The sequence below is a fragment of the Meleagris gallopavo genome, chromosome 9, assembly GCF_905368555.1.
Source record: "Meleagris gallopavo chromosome 9, MGAL_WU_HG_1.1, whole genome shotgun sequence".
Taxonomy (NCBI): Eukaryota; Metazoa; Chordata; class Aves; order Galliformes; family Phasianidae; genus Meleagris; species Meleagris gallopavo.
Window position 1 is genome coordinate 14122426 of NC_139412.1, and position 18609 is coordinate 14141034.

Here is an 18609-nt window from a genome sequence, read left to right on the forward strand (position 1 = left end):
GAGCTTGCTCTGCTTTCTGGCAGTGCTCTAAATTTCTCTCCCTGCTTCACGTAGCATTTCTTCAACAAATTTCTGAGTAGCTCTGTGGCTCTGTAGCCCAAAGTGCTTAAATACAGGCTTGGCTTCAGCAATTTCTTCTCTGCAGAGCTAAATTTTGTCCCCAGTATATCCTCTGAAAATGCAACTCAAATTTTGGAAGTGCCATGAGGCAGGAAGGAAAATTTAAGGAAGATTTAACCAAAAGTCCACATCAGGCGTGGGGATTTGAGTGCTTGGCCGTCCTGTTTCTGGGGGGCAGGGGAGCTGGTGAAACAGAAGGACGCAGGGTTTAGCCTCCTGTCTCCCAAACTACACCCATGTGGCCATTTGCAGAGTTGATCCACACTCCTGCACTATACTAAGACATATGAAACGTACCAGGGCCACTCCCAGAGGAGGCCACCTGTGTCCCCTCTATCAGGGCACTTGCCTACTGGTTGCTCTTTAAGTCTGGCCTTACATTTCCTGCGAGGCTTGAGGTCTCGGTTCACCGGGGGCGGCTCCAGGTCGGAGGGCAGCTCAGGTAAGGGGCTGGTGACTTTTTCAGTGTTGACTACAGGGAAGGTGAAGGTTGCTGAGCTGGGGCTCATGGGGATGTAGCCATCAGGGGAGCAGTCGGAGCCAGGTGCTGAGGGAGAGGTGCTGGGGCGCATGGGCACGTAGTTGTCTTCTGCTCCATCCACAGCCGTTGAGTAGAGTGGGGAGAAGGGGCAGGGCTTCAGTGGTGAGGGAGGAAAGGAGAGAGAGATGGTGGTGAACAAACAGCTTCCTCTGAGCAAACTGAGAGGTCTTGATGAGACCTCAGCAAGAAGTGTGAGCTGGAAGGACAGGAGAAACACACATGTTCAGATGCTCATGCCAGATGTGGAGCTCGTGCCACAGCTGATCTCAGCCACTCACTGCTGGAAAGTAAAACCAAATTTATGGGTAACTTCAGTAGGTTCAATACTCTGACTTCAGCAAGGTTGCATTTGCCTTCTCCAGCAGCAAATCTGTCCTATGACATGAAGGAGGCCCTTTTATATGAAAACATCCAAAAGGAGAACACCTGATCAACTAGATTTTTGCAAACGTAGGAGCTAAGAGAGTAGATGCACAGACATACAAGCTATTTTTGACAGCTGGGAACAAACACTAGAGATTCATTTCATACAGACTGGTGCTGGCTGAGCATTGAGAAGAGAGGATCATCAATCCTGCAAGCTTTCAAAGGGGAGGTAGGCATCAGCTGCACACCACTAGGGCTTGCAGATGAGCAGCAAAGGAACTCCCACTCAGAAAACAGTGTTCAATGCCAGGCAGAAGGTTGGCTCCATGATGCCTCATGGTGCTACACATAACCCACATCTGTTAAAAGCTGAGGTAGGAGCTTTGGGCTGGCAAAGCTCTGAATCACAGGGGCTTTGTGGCACAGACTTCCCTATGTCCTGAGAAGAGATGTTCCACGGGATCAGGAAGTGGTAGGCTTCTTTAGACCTCTTTTTGTCAAGAGAGAAGCAGCGTTCTCAGATGCTTGTGGTCAACGAGTTTATTCTAGAGTTATCGCTGTCCTTCACAGCAGACCTGCCTTTGCTTTAAAAGCAGGTTCTCCATGTTGTGACCTTCCCCTCTCCTTGGCCACAAAGAAGTGACACAGAAATTGTCCAAAGCCAAGGGCTTCCTCCATTTTTTAAATTCTTTTGCTGAGCGCAGGAGAGAAGTGACTGTCTATCAGGATGTGAAATAACTCACATTTGGAAGTTTATCATGCTCCTGTGTTTAAATTTATGCAGAGTACTTACCAAATTCAAGCTAAGTCTCTTGTCTCGACTTCTTAAAGAACTGCCTTCCATGTCTGCTGCAAGGAAAAAAAGTGATTAAAAATGTGCCAAGCCAGAGCAACCTCATGGAGATCATTCCAGAATAAAGCATATGGCTTTAAAATAACCACGGCTACACAGAGATTGCAGAACTCCTGCTATTTACCCTAAACAAGGAAATCCAATGATATGTAGGAGCAGGACTAACTTGGTAATGTTTCAAGAACAATTACAGCTGCTTTAAGCATGATGAAACCAAGGAAATTACTCACATGTAATTCTGCTGTAAATGATGTTCCCATAGACACAAGCATTTTGCTGGGCAGAAAGACTGGTGTGCAGAGCAAGCAACCAAACAGACCAATGCTTAAATTCAGCGCCTGCTCTAGTCCCTCTATTGCCCATCTATCATATAACAGTCATTATAACAAAAGGGACTGGATGGAAGATTATTTTGTTATTGTTCAGAAAACCACTTAGGTGCCTAGGGCATCAGGTGCCAGGAAGCATGTGTTGTACTGAAGCTGTGTGAACAAACATAATATAGGGCAGAAATTATCTTTGCCACTCAGAAATGTTGATGTGATGCACGTGCCTCGTGCTGGTGGAGGACAAACAGCCAGAGAGAAGGCTGTTGGTCACAGTGTCCCTTGCCTGGATTGTCTTGGTGTAGGTCAACTTTACTTTTTAAGGAGAAGGTGAAAAAGAATGTCATTCAGTGTATAGAGGATCAGTGGTGGGAAATGCTGGGAGGTTTCTTCTCTGTGTAGTGAGATTTCACTCTAAAAAATGGAAGACTGTTACACTTTGTTTTCAAGAAGGACAGAAAATAGAAACAGAGAGATTTGGAGGAAATAGAACTGCTGTCACTCCCACCTACCACATGTGTTTGAATATATACATATACATATGCACACACAGGAATATATACTTCTATCTATGCATACCTCTACCATCCTATTCTGGAAAATGGTTTTCTTTGCATAAGACCGTTTTTCTGTGCTCTACAGAGTCCCTGGGCAGGAGCATCATGAGCCTGCACCCTTCCCTGGCCCAGGAGACATCAGTGCTACACTGCAGTGGGGCGTGGGGCAATGCCAACGGCAGCAGAAGTGCTAAGCAGGAGGGTCAGTGTGGGCACAGATGGATTTGGATCAGCAGACACTGACTGTATTTAGTTCTTTTGGCAACAAGGCATTCAGGCACCATTAGGTGCCACAACACAGGTGCCTTGCCTGCACATGCTGCCTTTGTAGTAGGTTGACTAATAGCAGCTCAGCATTTACAGGTTACCAAAGGCAAAAAAATGAACTAAACTGCAGGAGCCCATAAGGAGCAGCTGCTTTCTCCCTATTTCCTTCTCAGATCTTTCTCTGTGAAGCACATTTTACTTCAGAATTTAACCTTTCAAATAGTTTCAGCTGCACTCAGGAGAAGAAAAAAAATAGCAGCACTTATTAATTCATTGCTGCCCCCTGTCAGGCAGAGATAACCCTGCAGCATGGTAGCAGAACATGACATTTGGGCACTTAATCCTCTTAACTGCATTTTGGCATAAATTGTGATAGAGAAACGTTAACCATCTCAAGCATGCTGCTGGTGTCAGAGCGGTGTATGCGTGGAAGCAGAAGTAATGTTTTTCAGAGAGCAAGCAGACGTAACAGATAATGAAGAACAGCATTTCCACTGATGGGTGTTTCTGCAAAAACCTTCCAAGAATTGTTTGTACATTGATAAACAGCCTGGGGCAGAGGTCTCCTTGCTCTAGTGCTTGAGCTTCAAGGGCAAGATCTAACAGCCCCAGACACTGAGTGTGCTGGACTAGATGATCCTAGTGGTCTTTTCCAAAGTTAATGACTCTGATTCCTACAGGGAGCCGGAGGACACTTATCCAAAAAGCCCTGCATTTTCTTTGTCACCCAAAAAGACACGTCACTCCAAAATAAGTGATGCTTTCCAGCTAGGTATTTCAGCTGCTCTTCTTTGTTCTGTGGCTCCACAGAATAAAACTCTCATATACTGTGTGTGCTGGACTTTGACATCTGTATGTTCTGGATTTCCCACCATTATTTTGAAATGACTGTATTTTAAGAACAAGTGAAATGCCCCTCACCTAGAAGCTGAGCTTGCTTTGAGCAGTCTAGCTCTGCAGTAAGTTTTCAGGCTAGCCAGAAAGCAATACAAGGACAGAGGGGATTTGCTGAAGGACACAATTACCCTGATTCAGCCAGGATTACATCCCACCCCCAGCACCTCCCTGGCTTCCTGTTCTTTAAGCATGTGGAAAGACTGCTGCTTTTACCAAGAGGACTCTGGGCAGCACAGCCACAAAGACATTTCTTCTGTACAAGCCCACATTTTGACCTTCAGAGGCAGAGAGAGGGACAAGAACTGAACGCACTGGTGGATAGGTCAGAACACTGCTTGCAAACTGGTTTGGGGCAAGCCCTTTGGGATGCAGTTTTGCACTCACCTTTCCAGTTCCTCATGTTGTCTAGGCTGGACAGGGAGATTCTCCTGGGCACCAGTGCCACTGAAGCACGGCAGGTCCCCGCGTGGCCATTCTGTAGCACCCCACTGCCTGCCTCATCCCCTCGCCTGTCCGAGAAGTGGGTGGGCTTGGGGGGCCGTGGCGGGGGTGTGTTGGAGAGCACATCCAGCTGGCTCACGCCATAGGGCAGTGTGCTTTGGCTCTGCTCCATTGGAAAGGTTGGTGTCAGCGGTGTCCCCAGCAGTGGAGAGGAGGACAAGTCGCTGGCTGTCCCACTCATGTCCGTGCTCCTGGGCACCACAGCAGGGTTTGCCAGCGGGGCCCCATCCTGGTGCATGGTGCCGGATGGCTGCACGAGGTACAAGGAGGGCTGGGACTGCAGAGAGTCGATGAAAACATCATCTGATGAGGTCTGCTCCAGCGATCTATCTGAGTTGGACCAGCTGTCACACCTGCATGGGGCACAGAACAGGACCAGCATTGCCTTTTCTCCCATTTGCAACTGAGTGAATGTGTGAATGTGAAAACTTGGGGGTGCAATCCATTGGGAGCAGCTCCATGGGCTGCTTTTCACTCCCAATTGGAAAATGCCCACTGATCTCTTAATACTGTTTGCTTTCTGCCTGAGCTCTGCCCAGTGCATGCCCCATCTCTGCCTCCCAGAATGCTCGTCTGTCAGCCCAGGCCTTCAATCCCCTGCATCAGCAGTGAAGAGACCAAGCCCTTGGTGTACGTGAGAAGCACTCATGCCACCACTTCTCAAGCTTCAATCTTTATGCTGTAGAATCCACTAAATACCTATATCTACAAGATCTGGTTCCCAGGCAAGGGGAGAAGCAGCTCCCAGAGCAAGACAACTGTTGTGTTTCAGGAACCCAAGTTAAAAACCAGAGGAACTTTCAGAGAAGGAAGGGGAGGAGCGAGAGCACTATTCTGCTGAGACTTCACCCTTTCTTTCCTTCTTAGTGATGCTGCATGACAAAAAGCACAGTTTGAGCCAAAATCTGTCCCTTCCCTACAACCATAATATGCCCCCTGAGCTGGGGCATGGGGCACTTTGTGGAACATCCTGGGCAGCAGCAGGCAGAAAGAGCACTTGGAGGAAGATTGCATGAGCCATGACCAACAGATGATGCTTGAGTGCTCACCTTCACTATATATTTTTATAGTGTGATCACTATAAAAAGACCTTGTAAACTGGATTAGGCTGATGGCCCCCTGTTGGTCTCAAAAGCCAACCTGGAGCTTCAGGACTCAGGGACCAGTTTGCCCTCGTCCCCTATAGCATCGCTGGGTAGGCAGTGGGTGGCTGCAACCTGACATGTGCACAGACCCCAGTTACCTGGTGTGGCTGAGCTTGCCCGACTCGCAGTTGGAGAGGAAGAGGTAGTCGGGGAGGAAGACTGACTCCGACTCACTAGGGGTCTCCTCTGCAGCAGAAGCATCGGTGGCAGTGTGGTCAACCGAGAAGGAGGGATCGGCGATGCGGGATGTGTGGGTGGAGGCAGCTGGCGAAGGCTGTGGGGATGAGGTTGTGTGGGACAGGCTTTCCACTGAACCTGCAAGGGGAAACAACAGCCCTGGTGAGTGGCGGCAGGGTGAGGTGATATCTGATCACAGGGAGCATGCCTCTGTGGGCCAGGTCCTGCACTGTGCTGCAAAATGTGAGATCCCCAGCAGGTCAACCCAGCCCTCAGCACAACGAGAGCTTACACACAGCTCAGCTTTGTGGTCACTCCTCTGCCCAGAGCCACCAATGAGGAACCAGCCCACCAGGTGACACTGACATCTCCGCATTGGTCTTCAAGTACCTTCCTTCTCTAAGCCAAAAGAAGCAGGAGAAAGTGGTGTTTTCCTTTTAAAGTGGGGAGGGAATCATCTTTTTTCTTCCCCATCAGCACTGGCTTGCTGCTGCTTCCCCCTGTTTACTTGGAGGTGTGGCATAGCAGTGAACCCCAGGTTACAAAGCACTAATGCACATGCTTAAATTCAAGCTTCCTGAACAAAGCATTTGCATGATTTTAGACAGGTGTTCACAGCAATGTGACTTCAGCAGCCCTCTTCGCCCCAGTGATCATCTGAAAGAAAGAGCGATTAAGAGTTTTCATGCTTGTGGAGCAGGGCTGACAGCTGAAGCCTTCCCAGCTGAAAAATAACTTTTCTCTTTTTCATTCTGCTGGCTCAGGCAGTAACTCAGATTGCAGATACTGGATTTGGAGCTGTCTTGCAAGCTGAGTTTGATCAAATATACATCAGGCTAACTCCATAGAGACCTCAGCAAAGCATGTTCACGTCACCATCTGACCATGTATTTAAAAAAAATTAAAAAACCCACAATGAACAAGAAAAAATAATGACATTCTGGATTATTAACATAAAGAATGAACAGGCCTGAGCTCCATCTGGTACTTGAGGAGTTTAGCCTCAGATTATCCCATCAGGAAAGGCTGCGGGCTGCACAACACATGGCAGATCTGCACCATCCCCATCCCTCCCGCTTGCTGTGTGGCTGCTCTTTTCTGGCCTTCAGGGGCTTGGAAACCCACAGCCAGCTCCTAACAGATCATCGCCTTCCCTGCCAGCTCTGCTGGTAACCGAACCAGTGTGCATTAAAGTTATGCTGTGACAGCAGTTGGGGAGAATAAATTATGCATGCCCATTTTCTAGAGAGCAGGCAGAGAATTGGTTTTGTGCCTGTCTCCCTCTTTGCCACTATGACAGAAGATGGCTTCATCTGCCAAAAAAGCTGTTTCGGTGGGTAACAGCCCCAAATTTTCTGCCTTGTATTGACAAAGATGCTGCAAAGGATGCTCTGTCCATCAATACAGGGCCACTGCTTGAAATAGCAGGAGGGAAAAGCTTTGTTTCAGGTTGCAGCCCCAAAATGGTCATTGAGCAATGGCAGCATGAGGACACAGTGAAAGCAGGGGGTCCCTGTGTGCAGCATCCCCCACACCAGGCTGCATGGAGGTGGAAATGCTGCAATGGCTGACATGAAAGAGCAGCCTTGAGGAGCACTGGGAGGGATTTCCTCCCACAGAGGAGGCTGGGAGGAGCAGTCACACTTCCCTTTGACTCCACTCAAGAGCCAGGCACTGCCCTGCTTGTTTTGTACGGGAGTAGAGGGGGGAAATAAAGCGTGACCTTAAGGGGAAAGCATTTCTGAAAGGAGAGCATGATCCTTTGGGGAACAGAGCTTCTGGTTTCCAATGCTGCCAGCACGCTGCCTTGGCTGGTTGAGAAGTCCCCAGAGTGGCTTCAGCAAAGTACTAGTGAGTCAAACTAGCCCCCTGTCCTGGCAAGGTTGAAAAGAAGCAAAGAAACCATCAGAGAGGAGCAGGAAGGAAGAAGGTCCCAGCTATGTGCAAACATTGGTGCAAGCAAGAGTGACCAGAGCCATAGAGAGGTGAGGGAGCAGTGGATTGGGTGGAGGAGCAGAAATGCCAGCATCCAAGCACCAGCAGCCCAGGGGAACATGGGATAACAAATTGCTTCAGGGGATGTGCTGACTGGACATGAGGCCCCAGTGTGGTCCTGGCTGCTGTCAGAGAAGGCAGAGCAACTGGAGATGAGGAGGGATCATAAGGACTGCACAGAGAAGGAGGCAAGGCATTCACATGGGCTGTAGAGCAATACCTGAAGCCCATGGAAAAAATGAAAAGGAAATCCAAAACAAAATGTCCTTCTTGGGCTTAGGAGCTGCCTGCCAAGGTGTGGCCCCGGGGAGCACTTTATGCACAGCTATAGTCTTTAAAGGATGGCTTCCTAATGATAATGAAATGAAAACCAACTTTCTCCCATCAGAAGCTGCTATATTGCGTTGCATCCACCAGTTTCAGTATGTGCATGAGATGTCAGGTAGTCATGGAGTACCCTGGCCACCTCATCTCATTCCAAACCATGAAGTGGTGGCTTCTCCTCCTGCAGTGCCTCCCAGAGATGGTGCCAGCCTCACATCGCATCCAGCAGTGCTGTGGGTGAGGGCGGCTGCTGGCCTGGGTGCCTGCTGCCTGCCCAGGTGCTTCCTGACAGCTGCTGGGGCTCATGCTTCCTCTCCACCGGCTCATGTTGACTAAAATATTTTCCTGATGGGGTCAGCAGAGGTTTTGATAGCTTTGGTCTGGGTCTGGCTGCTTAAATGCCAAACTAAAGATCACTGGTGAAGAAGGCCTGACTCTGAGTCCTGCTTTTCTGCTGCTGGAAGGGCTGAGAACTGGGTGGTGCGTGGGGCTGAGTCACTGCCCACACCCTGCTACGCTCTGTGCATTAAGCAGAGAAAGCATTAGGTTTGGGACTGGCCTCAGAGTCAGTCTCAGAGCAGATTTTGAGAAAGGTGAGAGGATTGAGAGTGATTGATTTCATAATATAATATTGGCTTTGAGAGTCATTTTAATACACTGAACAGCTTATTAAAATTTCCTGCAATGGATGTGTCTTTCTTTTGATGATTCATTTTCGGGACTATTATTTTTTGTAACAGTAGCATTCATGTTAAAAAGGTATATGGCATTTAATAGAACTTTTCTCTTCTTATGCTAATTTTTAAGGGTAATTTGTTTGAACCTACAGCCTCTTGGGGGATTTAGGTGCTCCCCCCCAAAAAAAAGGAGCAATTATCTATTTGAGAAGTACTGTGCAACCTGTGGAACTATGCAGACTTAAATCAGAGGGCAGAAATAGGATATGAATGTGCCCCGTGGCCTGACTCGAACACACCCCAGACCCAACCACATCAACAGGAACTGCAGGATAAATTAAGTGTTTGCCATTAGAGATATGGAGGTGCATGCCTGGAAGCTTTGTTTGCACTGTCTGTGATGCCGGCTGCAGGTTCAGATGCCATACTTTATAATGACCCAAGCAAATGTTCTGCACTGTGGGGGATATTTGCCTCGAGGAACAGAGCAGAAAGGAAGGATGCCAGCTTTCCAGCCTGCCAGAGCAAAGGCTGTCACTTTTGGTTCATCAACAACTACACTGGTGGTCTTCGCTGGGAGAGAAATAATACTGTGTGATATTGCCAGTACTGCCCACGTGCAACCATTGTGCAGGGAATGTTATGCTCTACCAGAATAACAATAAAGTTTTCCAGCAAAAATACATCTATTCCAGATACAGTCTTAGCTCCCCTGCCACAGATCATATCTCCCTGTGCATATCCTCAGTGCTGTGCCAGAAGTCTGAATGCATGTTTGAGAGATGAAGAAATACATTTGTTTTCTTTATTTTGCACGAGAAGACTTGACATCATTTCAGACTAATCAGTAAAAATTATAACCCACATAATATTGCAGCAAAAGCAGCAACACAAGAGCAACATCTTAGTTTCAACAAGGGCAGATGAGTAGGAAGTGGATTCCTTATTGGTCCTTGGTTACCCTCAAGCTTAGAAGGACTATTGACTGCGATCAGAAAAGGCCACCAGCTCAAATTTGCAAGTTCTAATGGCACAAGAAGATTTCCTAGAGGTCTCTAAGATTAATGCAAAGACAGCAGACATCAGTTTATAACAGGAACACTGCAGAGCTCTTCCCACTCTCATTTCCCCTCAGAATGAGCTACTGAAAAAGGCATTAAAGAAGGCCAGGAACTGGAACAGGTTAAAACAAAACATCTCATTACCTTTTGCTTCCTCTTGCTACCAGGTAGTGGTATGCCCATGTAGCAATTGCAATCACCAGGATTAGCACATGGACCAGGGCAGGACAGTCTGCCCAGTCATGCTGTGACACCCCTAAATATATTGCTGCCCTTTGAGTTATCTTGGATGGGGCCAGGTCTCTCCATCACCACCCTTTTTGCTCTTCTGCTAGCTTTTGTCACAGCAAAGGACTTTATTGTGACTCACTTCCTACAAAGCTCTCAAATTGCTGCTGTATCTGCCCCTTGGAAATGTCAAGGGAAAGACAGATTGTTGTTATCTGAGCCCAGATTTCTCGTTTGAAAGGCAGGTTAATGATGACACAGGTCCCGGCTTTAATTACTGGCTAGATCTATCTTGGAGTGGTTAACTCCTGGAACCTTTCCAAGAAACTCACCCTACTGCCTACACACAGGCACAGGCCTGGCAGAACAGGCTGGCTTCGCGCTGCACAGAAGGACCATCTCTTCAGTCTAGGCATATTCTCCCAGTGCTCTTCTGTCCTCTGCCTTTGCTTTATCTTTCTTCTCATTAATAGGCAAAGATAAATCAATGACAAAAATACTGAGCTATGTGTATATATGCACCAAAATCCGTGCACTTTCCACATCTAACAAAGCTTGAGAAAACGCAAGTTTTGCAGGACACTTTCCAGGAACAGGTGTCTTGCATTAAGCCAAACTAAATAAATGTGGGACATGTAATGAAATAAACGGCCCCAGAAGATAACAGTCAGCTTTTCACATAAACAGTACCTTTTCTTATTAAAGGCCTGATGTTTATTCTAGCAGAAATTGCTTCACCGATGTGAGACCAAGTGACCAGCTATTATTTCCACCCAGCAGAAGCCAGATCCCCGATAATCTTCAAATCAGGGTCTAGCACCACCTCAGAGCTGCTCCACGGTCTACCTGTCCTTTTGCCCCAAGCAATGCTATGGAAGAGCCCAAACCCACGACATCCTCCAGCCCCCAAGATGAGCATGATCCTACCTGTACCATCTTCTAAATGCCCGAAGTTGCAGATCTGGCTGATGTTGCGCACCCAGATTTGCATCTCCTCCTCAGTTTTGGCCACCAGGTAGAAGGTGCGGTAGGTGGTTCTCACAATGAAGACGAAGTTGTTCTGGAACTCCTTCTTGATGAAATTGGGCCCCGAGTGCTTCAGCACCTCGCACTCATTGAGATCGATGATGCGGATGGGCTTCTTGGAGTGGCTGTTCCTGTAGTACTCCAGCACGTCTGGGTTCCCACTCATGCGCCCTCTGCGCAGCACGAACCAGCGCTTCCGCCAGGCCTGCGGGCAGCACAGACAGGGCCCCGTTAGCGTAACACAGCAATCGCACATGTGCCTGTTTTTCTCTCAGATTTTAGGACTGTTTTACTAAGCTGGCTGAAGTGTGACTTCCATCCAAAGTGCTTACTATCAGCTTGTGTTTGTGGTAGGAGGCAGAGGGCTGTCAGGTGGGAGGCCATGAGGAACAAGGCTTCTCCCTCCTCTCCCCCTCGGCCTGCCAGCATGGTGCAGCTCCTCTGATGCTTCACCTGCCTGTAGCTGCCGTGGGTGAACCAGGAAGAGATAATGCATTTCCCTCTGTGAAATGAAAACATCTGGGTCCACCCTGCATGCTGTAGCATATAACCTAACACCTGGCAACAAAGATCTCCTGCCCAAAGTGAGGTCTCCAGGTGACCTGCTGGTTTCCATGGGCAGTAAAAACCTGTTAATGAGCTGTCAGCTATATCTGGAAGCCCAGAACTAACCTTAGGGAGCTGCACTGCTAAGAAGTTAAACAAGAACCTCCCAAACAGTGCAGAACAACACCTGCTTACACAGATGCTGCTTCCAGTGACAATCTGAACCAAGCCCTGTCAGCACCAGTGCCTCCTTAGCTGCTATGGCTGAAGGATCCTGTACAGGCTTAAATGAAGCTCTGGGAGGACAAAGATGCTGCATCACTTCATTAGGCCACATGCAAGTTTCTAGGAACAAAATAGCATTCCCCACTTTTGCAGCAGCTGTTTTAGCTCATCAGCACTATAAGTGTCCCTGTGTTGATTAGAGCTGTCACCAACACGCTTACTTCAAGGGCCAGAAGGAATCCACCCTGAGCTCAGCTCTGCAGAGGAAAGCTGAAACAAGGTGCTGGAGGAGCTTCCCCCTCATCCAACTGCACACAAATGGCACTGGGGCCTCTGGCTCCATGGGGGTGAAGGGGCTCACATGCTGTTCAGGTGTGCAGGCACCAGCCAGCCCCTGGCTGCTCTAATTGCTGCAGTAGTTACAAGTTCTACAAAGAAACATCTGAACAGCCAGGACCACCTCCCTGCCTGAGTGTTATTCATGTGCTCACTGCAAAGCGACTCATCACAGCACAGACCTGAGCAATAGCTTAGGTTCAAATTCACACTTGTTTTTCAGAGTGACCATTTTTAAACTGTCAGATCCAACCATCTGGCCTTGATGCAAAACAGCTCATTTCAGGATGTTTTCACTAACATGTACAAGTTCTTACTGGGACACTCAGGGATCAGCATTACACATTTCACCTACAGTTCCTGTGGATACAGCGATGGTGAAAACAATCAACAAAAAATAGCCATTAGTCAAGAAAAAGTGGTTGTTTTTTTCTCTACTCAAGAAGCTTTCTTGCAGGGCAAAGCTTTTCAGTGTTTTCATACTCACACAATATTTCATCTATAAATATATCTACTCGACAGTTCTTTAATCTATTTTGAAAGCAAAAGAGGAATCAAAAATATCATCCAGGGACCAGAGGCTGCAGTATTTAGAGCTCTTGCAAGGCTGAATGAGTGCACAGCAGCCTAGAGAGGAGTGGCTCTCAAAGGAGAGGTTGTATTGGAACAGACACAAAGCAGAATTGAAGTGCAAAGTATTGAACAAAGCAAATTTATGACCTGACCAGGTTTGAAAGGGATTTAGTCTCTGCTGGAAATAGCTAGGTAACATCAGATTACTGATCATTACCCAAGTTGCCTGAGGAATTGTATGGGAGCCAAGAAAAAAAAAATGTTCCCCCACGCAAAACCAAAAGAAATGGAAGCAAAGAAAGAAGTGTTTACAGAGAAAATGCTTCCTTGAGTAGCTAATTCCAACAGTGGGGCACAGCTCAGCAGGCATCTTGCTTTCTGCAGTCCCAGATGGAGTTCACACCTCCACCACCCTCAGTCCAAGCACCATGCATGCTTCATGCACATCCTGCAGATGCACTGGGACAGACAGGTCAGCTCTCCTAGCACATTCTCACCCCTAACCAACAAGAAGAGGAACCTTTGGAGGAAGATGTAGTGAGTCTAAAGGCCTGTAGGATTCAGAAGAACCTGGGCAACCAGTAGGAGAGCCAAAAGCCAGAGCTGCACATTGTGCAAGCCAAAGGGCGGCCTGATGTCCTGCTCCCTGCAGGCAGACAGCCTGAGCAGGATGACGGGAGCAGTGAGTGGAAGTGGGGGCCTACTGGTGCTCACCCTGCTGGGGGAGGAGAGCGGCACTGATGCTGTGTGCGAAACTGGTTATCACATGTGGTCAGAGGATAGGGTTGTGTGGAAATAACAAAATCAGTGTGGGTGCACGGGGAGGGTGAGCTAATGAGGACTTTGCTGGGGGCTGCTCCTTACCTGCTGCTAAGGGAACAAAACCAACAGAAACTGATGAATCCCTCACTGCAGAGTGGGCACCATCTCTTCCACTTCTTACTCTATTTTACATTCTTAGTCCTACCACTCTCTTCTCCAAAATAGCTCATTTCCATCCTGAAGCTTTCACCAAGTTCTACTTGCCAAATCTGTGCTTCAAACCATTTTTTCTTATCTAGGTGCTGCCTGGCCTAGTTCTTTGCTGTGACCTGTCCCATGGAGCAGGACATGGTGTGGAGCAGCATGAGCCTTCCTCCTCATCCTCATCCCTCAGCCCAGCTGGGGCTGCCCCGCACCACGGCTGTGCTCCTCCATCCTGGGCAGTGCTGTTTGTGAGAAGGCTGTATCAGAACAGCACAGCTGTAATCAGACAAGAGCCAGTGCCAATCCAGAACAATTTTCATTTGCCCTTCATAAGTGGGAGTTCGGTGCCAAAAGGAAGCCGGAGCTCGCGGCGGCGCTGGTTGGGTGCCAGCCTGTGGCTCGGGTCAGCACAGACTAGCAGTGTTTTCTTTATACTTCTGAATTTCTCACTTCAGATGTGGCAGAGCTGCTTCTAGAGGGGAGAGGAGTAGCTCTGTTTCATTTTGGGAGGAATTTTAAGAAAGCGGTAGCTGTCTACACACCCTGGTGTCTCCAGTATGAAGCTGAACACGGGCTGCTGCTGCACGTGGGCAGCTGCTGTGCAGGAGTGCTGGAGGCAGTGCCAGATAAAACGGGCCACAAGCAAACCTGCGAGGTTTTTACCAACAGCCAGCTGGTAAACAGGGGACAGTGGGAGCTGGGAGCCAGCACAGGAGGGCTTCGGCCAAGGCTGCTTACCTCCTGCCAGGGAGCATGTGTTTGTGTGAGATAACCGGTGTCTGAGCACGTATAAGCTGCACAAGGTAAACTGGCCTGAAATATTATGTGTCCTGTGAGTTTTTGATTTTTTTTCTGGTTGTAATAACAAAACACAAAATAGCCGAAAACCTTGATGTTCTTTACCAGCTAAGTTAATGCTCATGACTCCCCCATGAGGATAATCTTTACTGAACAGAGCAAAGCCAGGGATGACGAGGGCAGCAGGATGAGCAGCAGCCACGTGCTGGTAGTGTGCGGTCCCACGGGGAGGTCCAGTGGAAAAAAGGCCAAGGGCTCAGTGGTGAGCAGGACAGCAGGGCTGGCTTTGAGCCACACACCCTCTGAGGCCAAACCACAGGGTATCCCTGGGGATGGCCGCCAGCAAAACCATGGGGTGACTGTCCTGCAGCAGTGCCAGCATTTGGGACAGAAGATTTCAAAGAATTATTTTTAGTTGTCTTATTTTAAGGGAAAAAAAAAAAAGAGGTGGAACTTGGTATCATTTCCTATAAATGATTTCAAAGAGGAAGTCAAAATTCATATATGGACAGCCTTGTGAACAGCAGGGTTGGAGCTGCCCACCTACAGGGCAGAGTACCAGGAAGGGACAAACCAGCTCACCGCAGAATCCTCGTGCTCCAGGAGCCCAGGATGCCGCTGGGAGCTCCTCCTGCCAGACTTCACAGGAGCAAAGACTGTCTGCCTGTCCTGCTGGGCAATTAGCTCGCTTGCGGAAATCTGAGATGAAGAAGACCTCTTAAACCGCCCAGCCTTTCCCCAGCTGGAGCGACGGCTTTGCTATTTCAGTCCTGGCTGTTAGGCGGCAGATCCCATCAGCTCTGCATAATAAATCTCCTTAATGAGACCGCCCGCGTGCCCCTTTGCTGAGGACAGCAGAGCTCACTGCCCATCACCCGCGGGCTCAGCTTGGGTTTTGTCTCCCTTGCTTGCTGTTTCCTCCTATTTTCTGCTCCGAAGTTACCACCTTCTTCAGCAGTGAGAGACTGAAACTCATAGTTTATGGCTGGGAAAGAAAAATCAATATATATTCAATTTCAGTGAGGAATACTCCTCCTTTGGGATGTTCCTCTGTCTCCATCAGTGTGCAGCACTAATGTGACCTCTAGAGCAGAGAGACATTTTCTGCAGCAGTTTTTCTCCATTAGCTGGCCACTGGCGATGCTCCCAAAGGCTGGTCCCTTCTTGGCTGTGGCAAGCCATGTCTTTGAGAGCTGGACTCGCAGCAGCTCTCAGCACAGGTTGGTAATGCAATTTGGACCATAATGCAATGATTTTGGGACAGACTACCGTCTAACACTCTATTTCTATCTGCTAAGTCGTGACTCACTTACTGAGTCACTTGTCTATCTGCTTGTGGTAGTTTCACTATGACTCTAAATGAATCTTATTTCAGGAAAGGCAGCATGAGCTCTCCTCAGAGGAGATGCCCCAGGTGTGAAGTGTAAGGGGAAATACCTTCTTCCTTGCAAGGTGGTACAGATACATTCATTGACTAAAAATGCAAACCTAAAAATTTCCTGCAGTGTAAGTACAGTGAAAGCTTCGTAATAAAGCATCGACAGTGACGTCCTTTAGAACCAGGGAGCTTTCCTTTGTTGCTGTTTCTCATAAAAAGGAGCCTGCGGTTTGTGTAGAAAAAATGACAAACATTGAAATAACGAAGAAAAAGACCCAGACTCAAATGTTGCCTGCTAATCTACACATATTCCCACTGCCTGCTCCACATCCCAATCCATGATATTTATGGTGTTCTACATATGGAAACATCTGCAATAGAATGAGTCACTGCTGTTTGATAAACATGCAGATTCTTTGTAAAGCAAATGGGTCCAGTTGGGTTCAGAGGGTCCAAGGCATAGTGACCTTGAATCTTGGGAGGTTTAAGTTCTTAGAAACCTTGTAGAAGATAAGAAAACAAGTTCTGAAAGCAAAATTCAAAATGACGCCACTCATAAATACAGAAAGTAATTCCATCAATGTGTCCGTCTGTGTTTCACTGGGATCAACGTGGCAAGGAAGACAGTCTCATGGGCTTTTAGAAGAGGTGTCTGTGTCTACAGGTGGGACTGTGCCTGGGCTGCCATCACTCTCAGCAGCCAACCACTTGTCTTGATGGCCCTATGAGGGGCTAGCCAGAGCCAAAGGCAGCCTGCCCTGTGCCCTGCCCCTGCCTGTGCACAGCAGTCACACCCTGTCCTACCATGATCCCTGTGCTCTCCCCACCTTCTCATTTTGTCTGTTTTTCACATCTGACAGAGATGTCAGGCAGGTTGTGGTTCAGAGGAGACATCCCAGCAATAGGAGACAGCCCCAGAACGATTACGCTTGGTTTAAAGACACTGAAGCATCTTTTCCCACCAAGGCCCTCCTCTCGCCTGGGGCACGCTTCTTCCTTCCCAAGGGCAGGCTCGGCAAAGCACTCATCCTTCCTCACCTCCCCCCAGATGACACCTCCTGGCTGTTGCTCCATTTCTACAGGCAGTTAAGCTCCCTGACAGTGAAGACTCACAGGCTGGGCCCTTCACACAAGGATGTTTACAGCCTCACCAGCCAGCCAAGAGTTTTAGTTCCAGGTTCCTTCACAGCACTCTTATGTGCAGAATCTAAAATGACATTATTATTATCATCCTGAACACAGCTTGAATTTCTAGAGTGCTTTCTTTCACCTTGAGTCCTGAAGCACTTGACAACTGGTACAGGGTTGTTACACAGCACATATGCATTGACCAGTTCACCTGCTATGGGTACACCTGCTCCCAGAGCCACGCTGTGCTCCTGATGCTCAGCACGCCTGTTTGCACATTGGAGCTGTGTGCTCACACCTGTGTGTTGTTTGCCTTTGGGCAGTCTGTGGTGCAGCTATTCCTTCCGAAATCCTTATTTACCCGTGTGATATGGCAGAGGGCAGCGGGTAGCAACCCACTGCTCTGGCTTACTGCCACTCCTTCACCAGCTGCAAAGCAGAATCCTGGTTTCTCATGATGCGTAGGGCTGAGCTTTTTGCAGAAATGAGTTAAGAACAGGGAGAAAGGAGAAACCAACATATTTCCACAGGCCCTCCTGGGTTTAACATCAAAACTTCATTTTCTGTCAGCAAGAAAGAGGCCACTGAAACCTCATGCAGCACAGCAGGGATTCCTACAGCTGCATGAAAACTACCTGTGTAAAACTTATGTAAAAGCCTGGAAGCCTTTCAGATCTTTCTGACTTGTTTGTAATAAATTCTTTAATACCACCACAGTAATAAGATAGCATCTTGCCTAGAGGTAAGTTCAAGTTCTTGGAAAGGCTTTAATCCAAAACTCTTGCTTAATCTGAAAGGATTTTTACAAGGCTCTGCGTGGATCCTTGAGATCTTACTACCAGTAAGGCTGCCCGCAGGTTATTCAGGGAGTACCATCATCTGCTGGATGGCTGAAGATACTCAAGTCAAAGGACTTTCTGGTTATTTTTGGAAGCAAACATAGCAGAATATATACAGTGAAGAGACTGAAGTTTGAACAAATTTTGAGCAAATTTGCTAAACTAATAGCTTTTATGGAAGAGCTCCAAAACTCCCCTGCTAAAGAAAGAAAAATTCGATTTGGGGATAATCCCCTTCCTTGTAAGTCACCAGCACAATGTAAATACAGAAGTGCAAAGCAGTTAGAGCCCAGAAGGAGCTGCAGGTTCCTCAAGCCTGGAGATTGCACCCTGCCTCTGGCTATCTGGAGACCCTCTCTTCTACTGAGAACTGGCAGTTTTCTCAGTATTTTTACACAAACAGAACAAATTTTGCTATTTCACCTTGTTAACTGAACATGTGGTGTGAGGTCAGCAACAGTCATGCAGCCTATCTATAACTGTCTGAGCTCACATGATGCTACGGCTCTGAAGAGAAGGAACATAAACAGGAAATTGGGCAAAGTGACTCTTTTAGTAGGGGACCACAACACCATTTTTTGGTGGTTTTTTTTTGGTAACTCAACTCTTTAACAACACCCTGCTGGATCTAATGAAGAAAACCAGAGTGGCTGGCATGATCAGAAAGAAAGCCACAGATGTTTATGCTGCGACACTTCTGCCCGACGATGACAGCATGGCTCAGTGCAGGGATGGGCTGGTGTCAGACACATCCCCACA

At 47.9% G+C, this 18609-nt stretch overlaps 1 protein-coding gene across 6 annotated transcripts in view; it reads right to left on the bottom strand.

Moving 5' to 3' along the window:
* Positions 1-18609, bottom strand: part of GAB3 (GRB2 associated binding protein 3) — a 54375-nt gene that overhangs the window by 8380 nt on the left and 27386 nt on the right. For 3 of the 6 annotated variants that reach the window (XR_014884973.1, XR_014884972.1, XM_085230594.1), the window contains exons 2-6: positions 10963-11266; positions 5672-5888; positions 4312-4781; positions 1821-1876; positions 500-857 (exon numbers count right to left, since the gene is read on the bottom strand). Coding sequence is in view for 4 of the 6 variants with exons in the window: in XM_085230594.1 (XP_085086720.1) it covers positions 500-857; positions 1821-1876; positions 4312-4781; positions 5672-5888; positions 10963-11266 (1405 nt within the window). In the remaining 2 variants the exon portion in view is untranslated. The remainder of the gene's footprint in view (positions 1-499; positions 858-1820; positions 1877-4311; positions 4782-5671; positions 5889-10962; positions 11267-18609) is intronic. The other 3 variants (XM_085230593.1, XM_085230592.1, XM_010715393.3) reach the window with 3 other exon arrangements.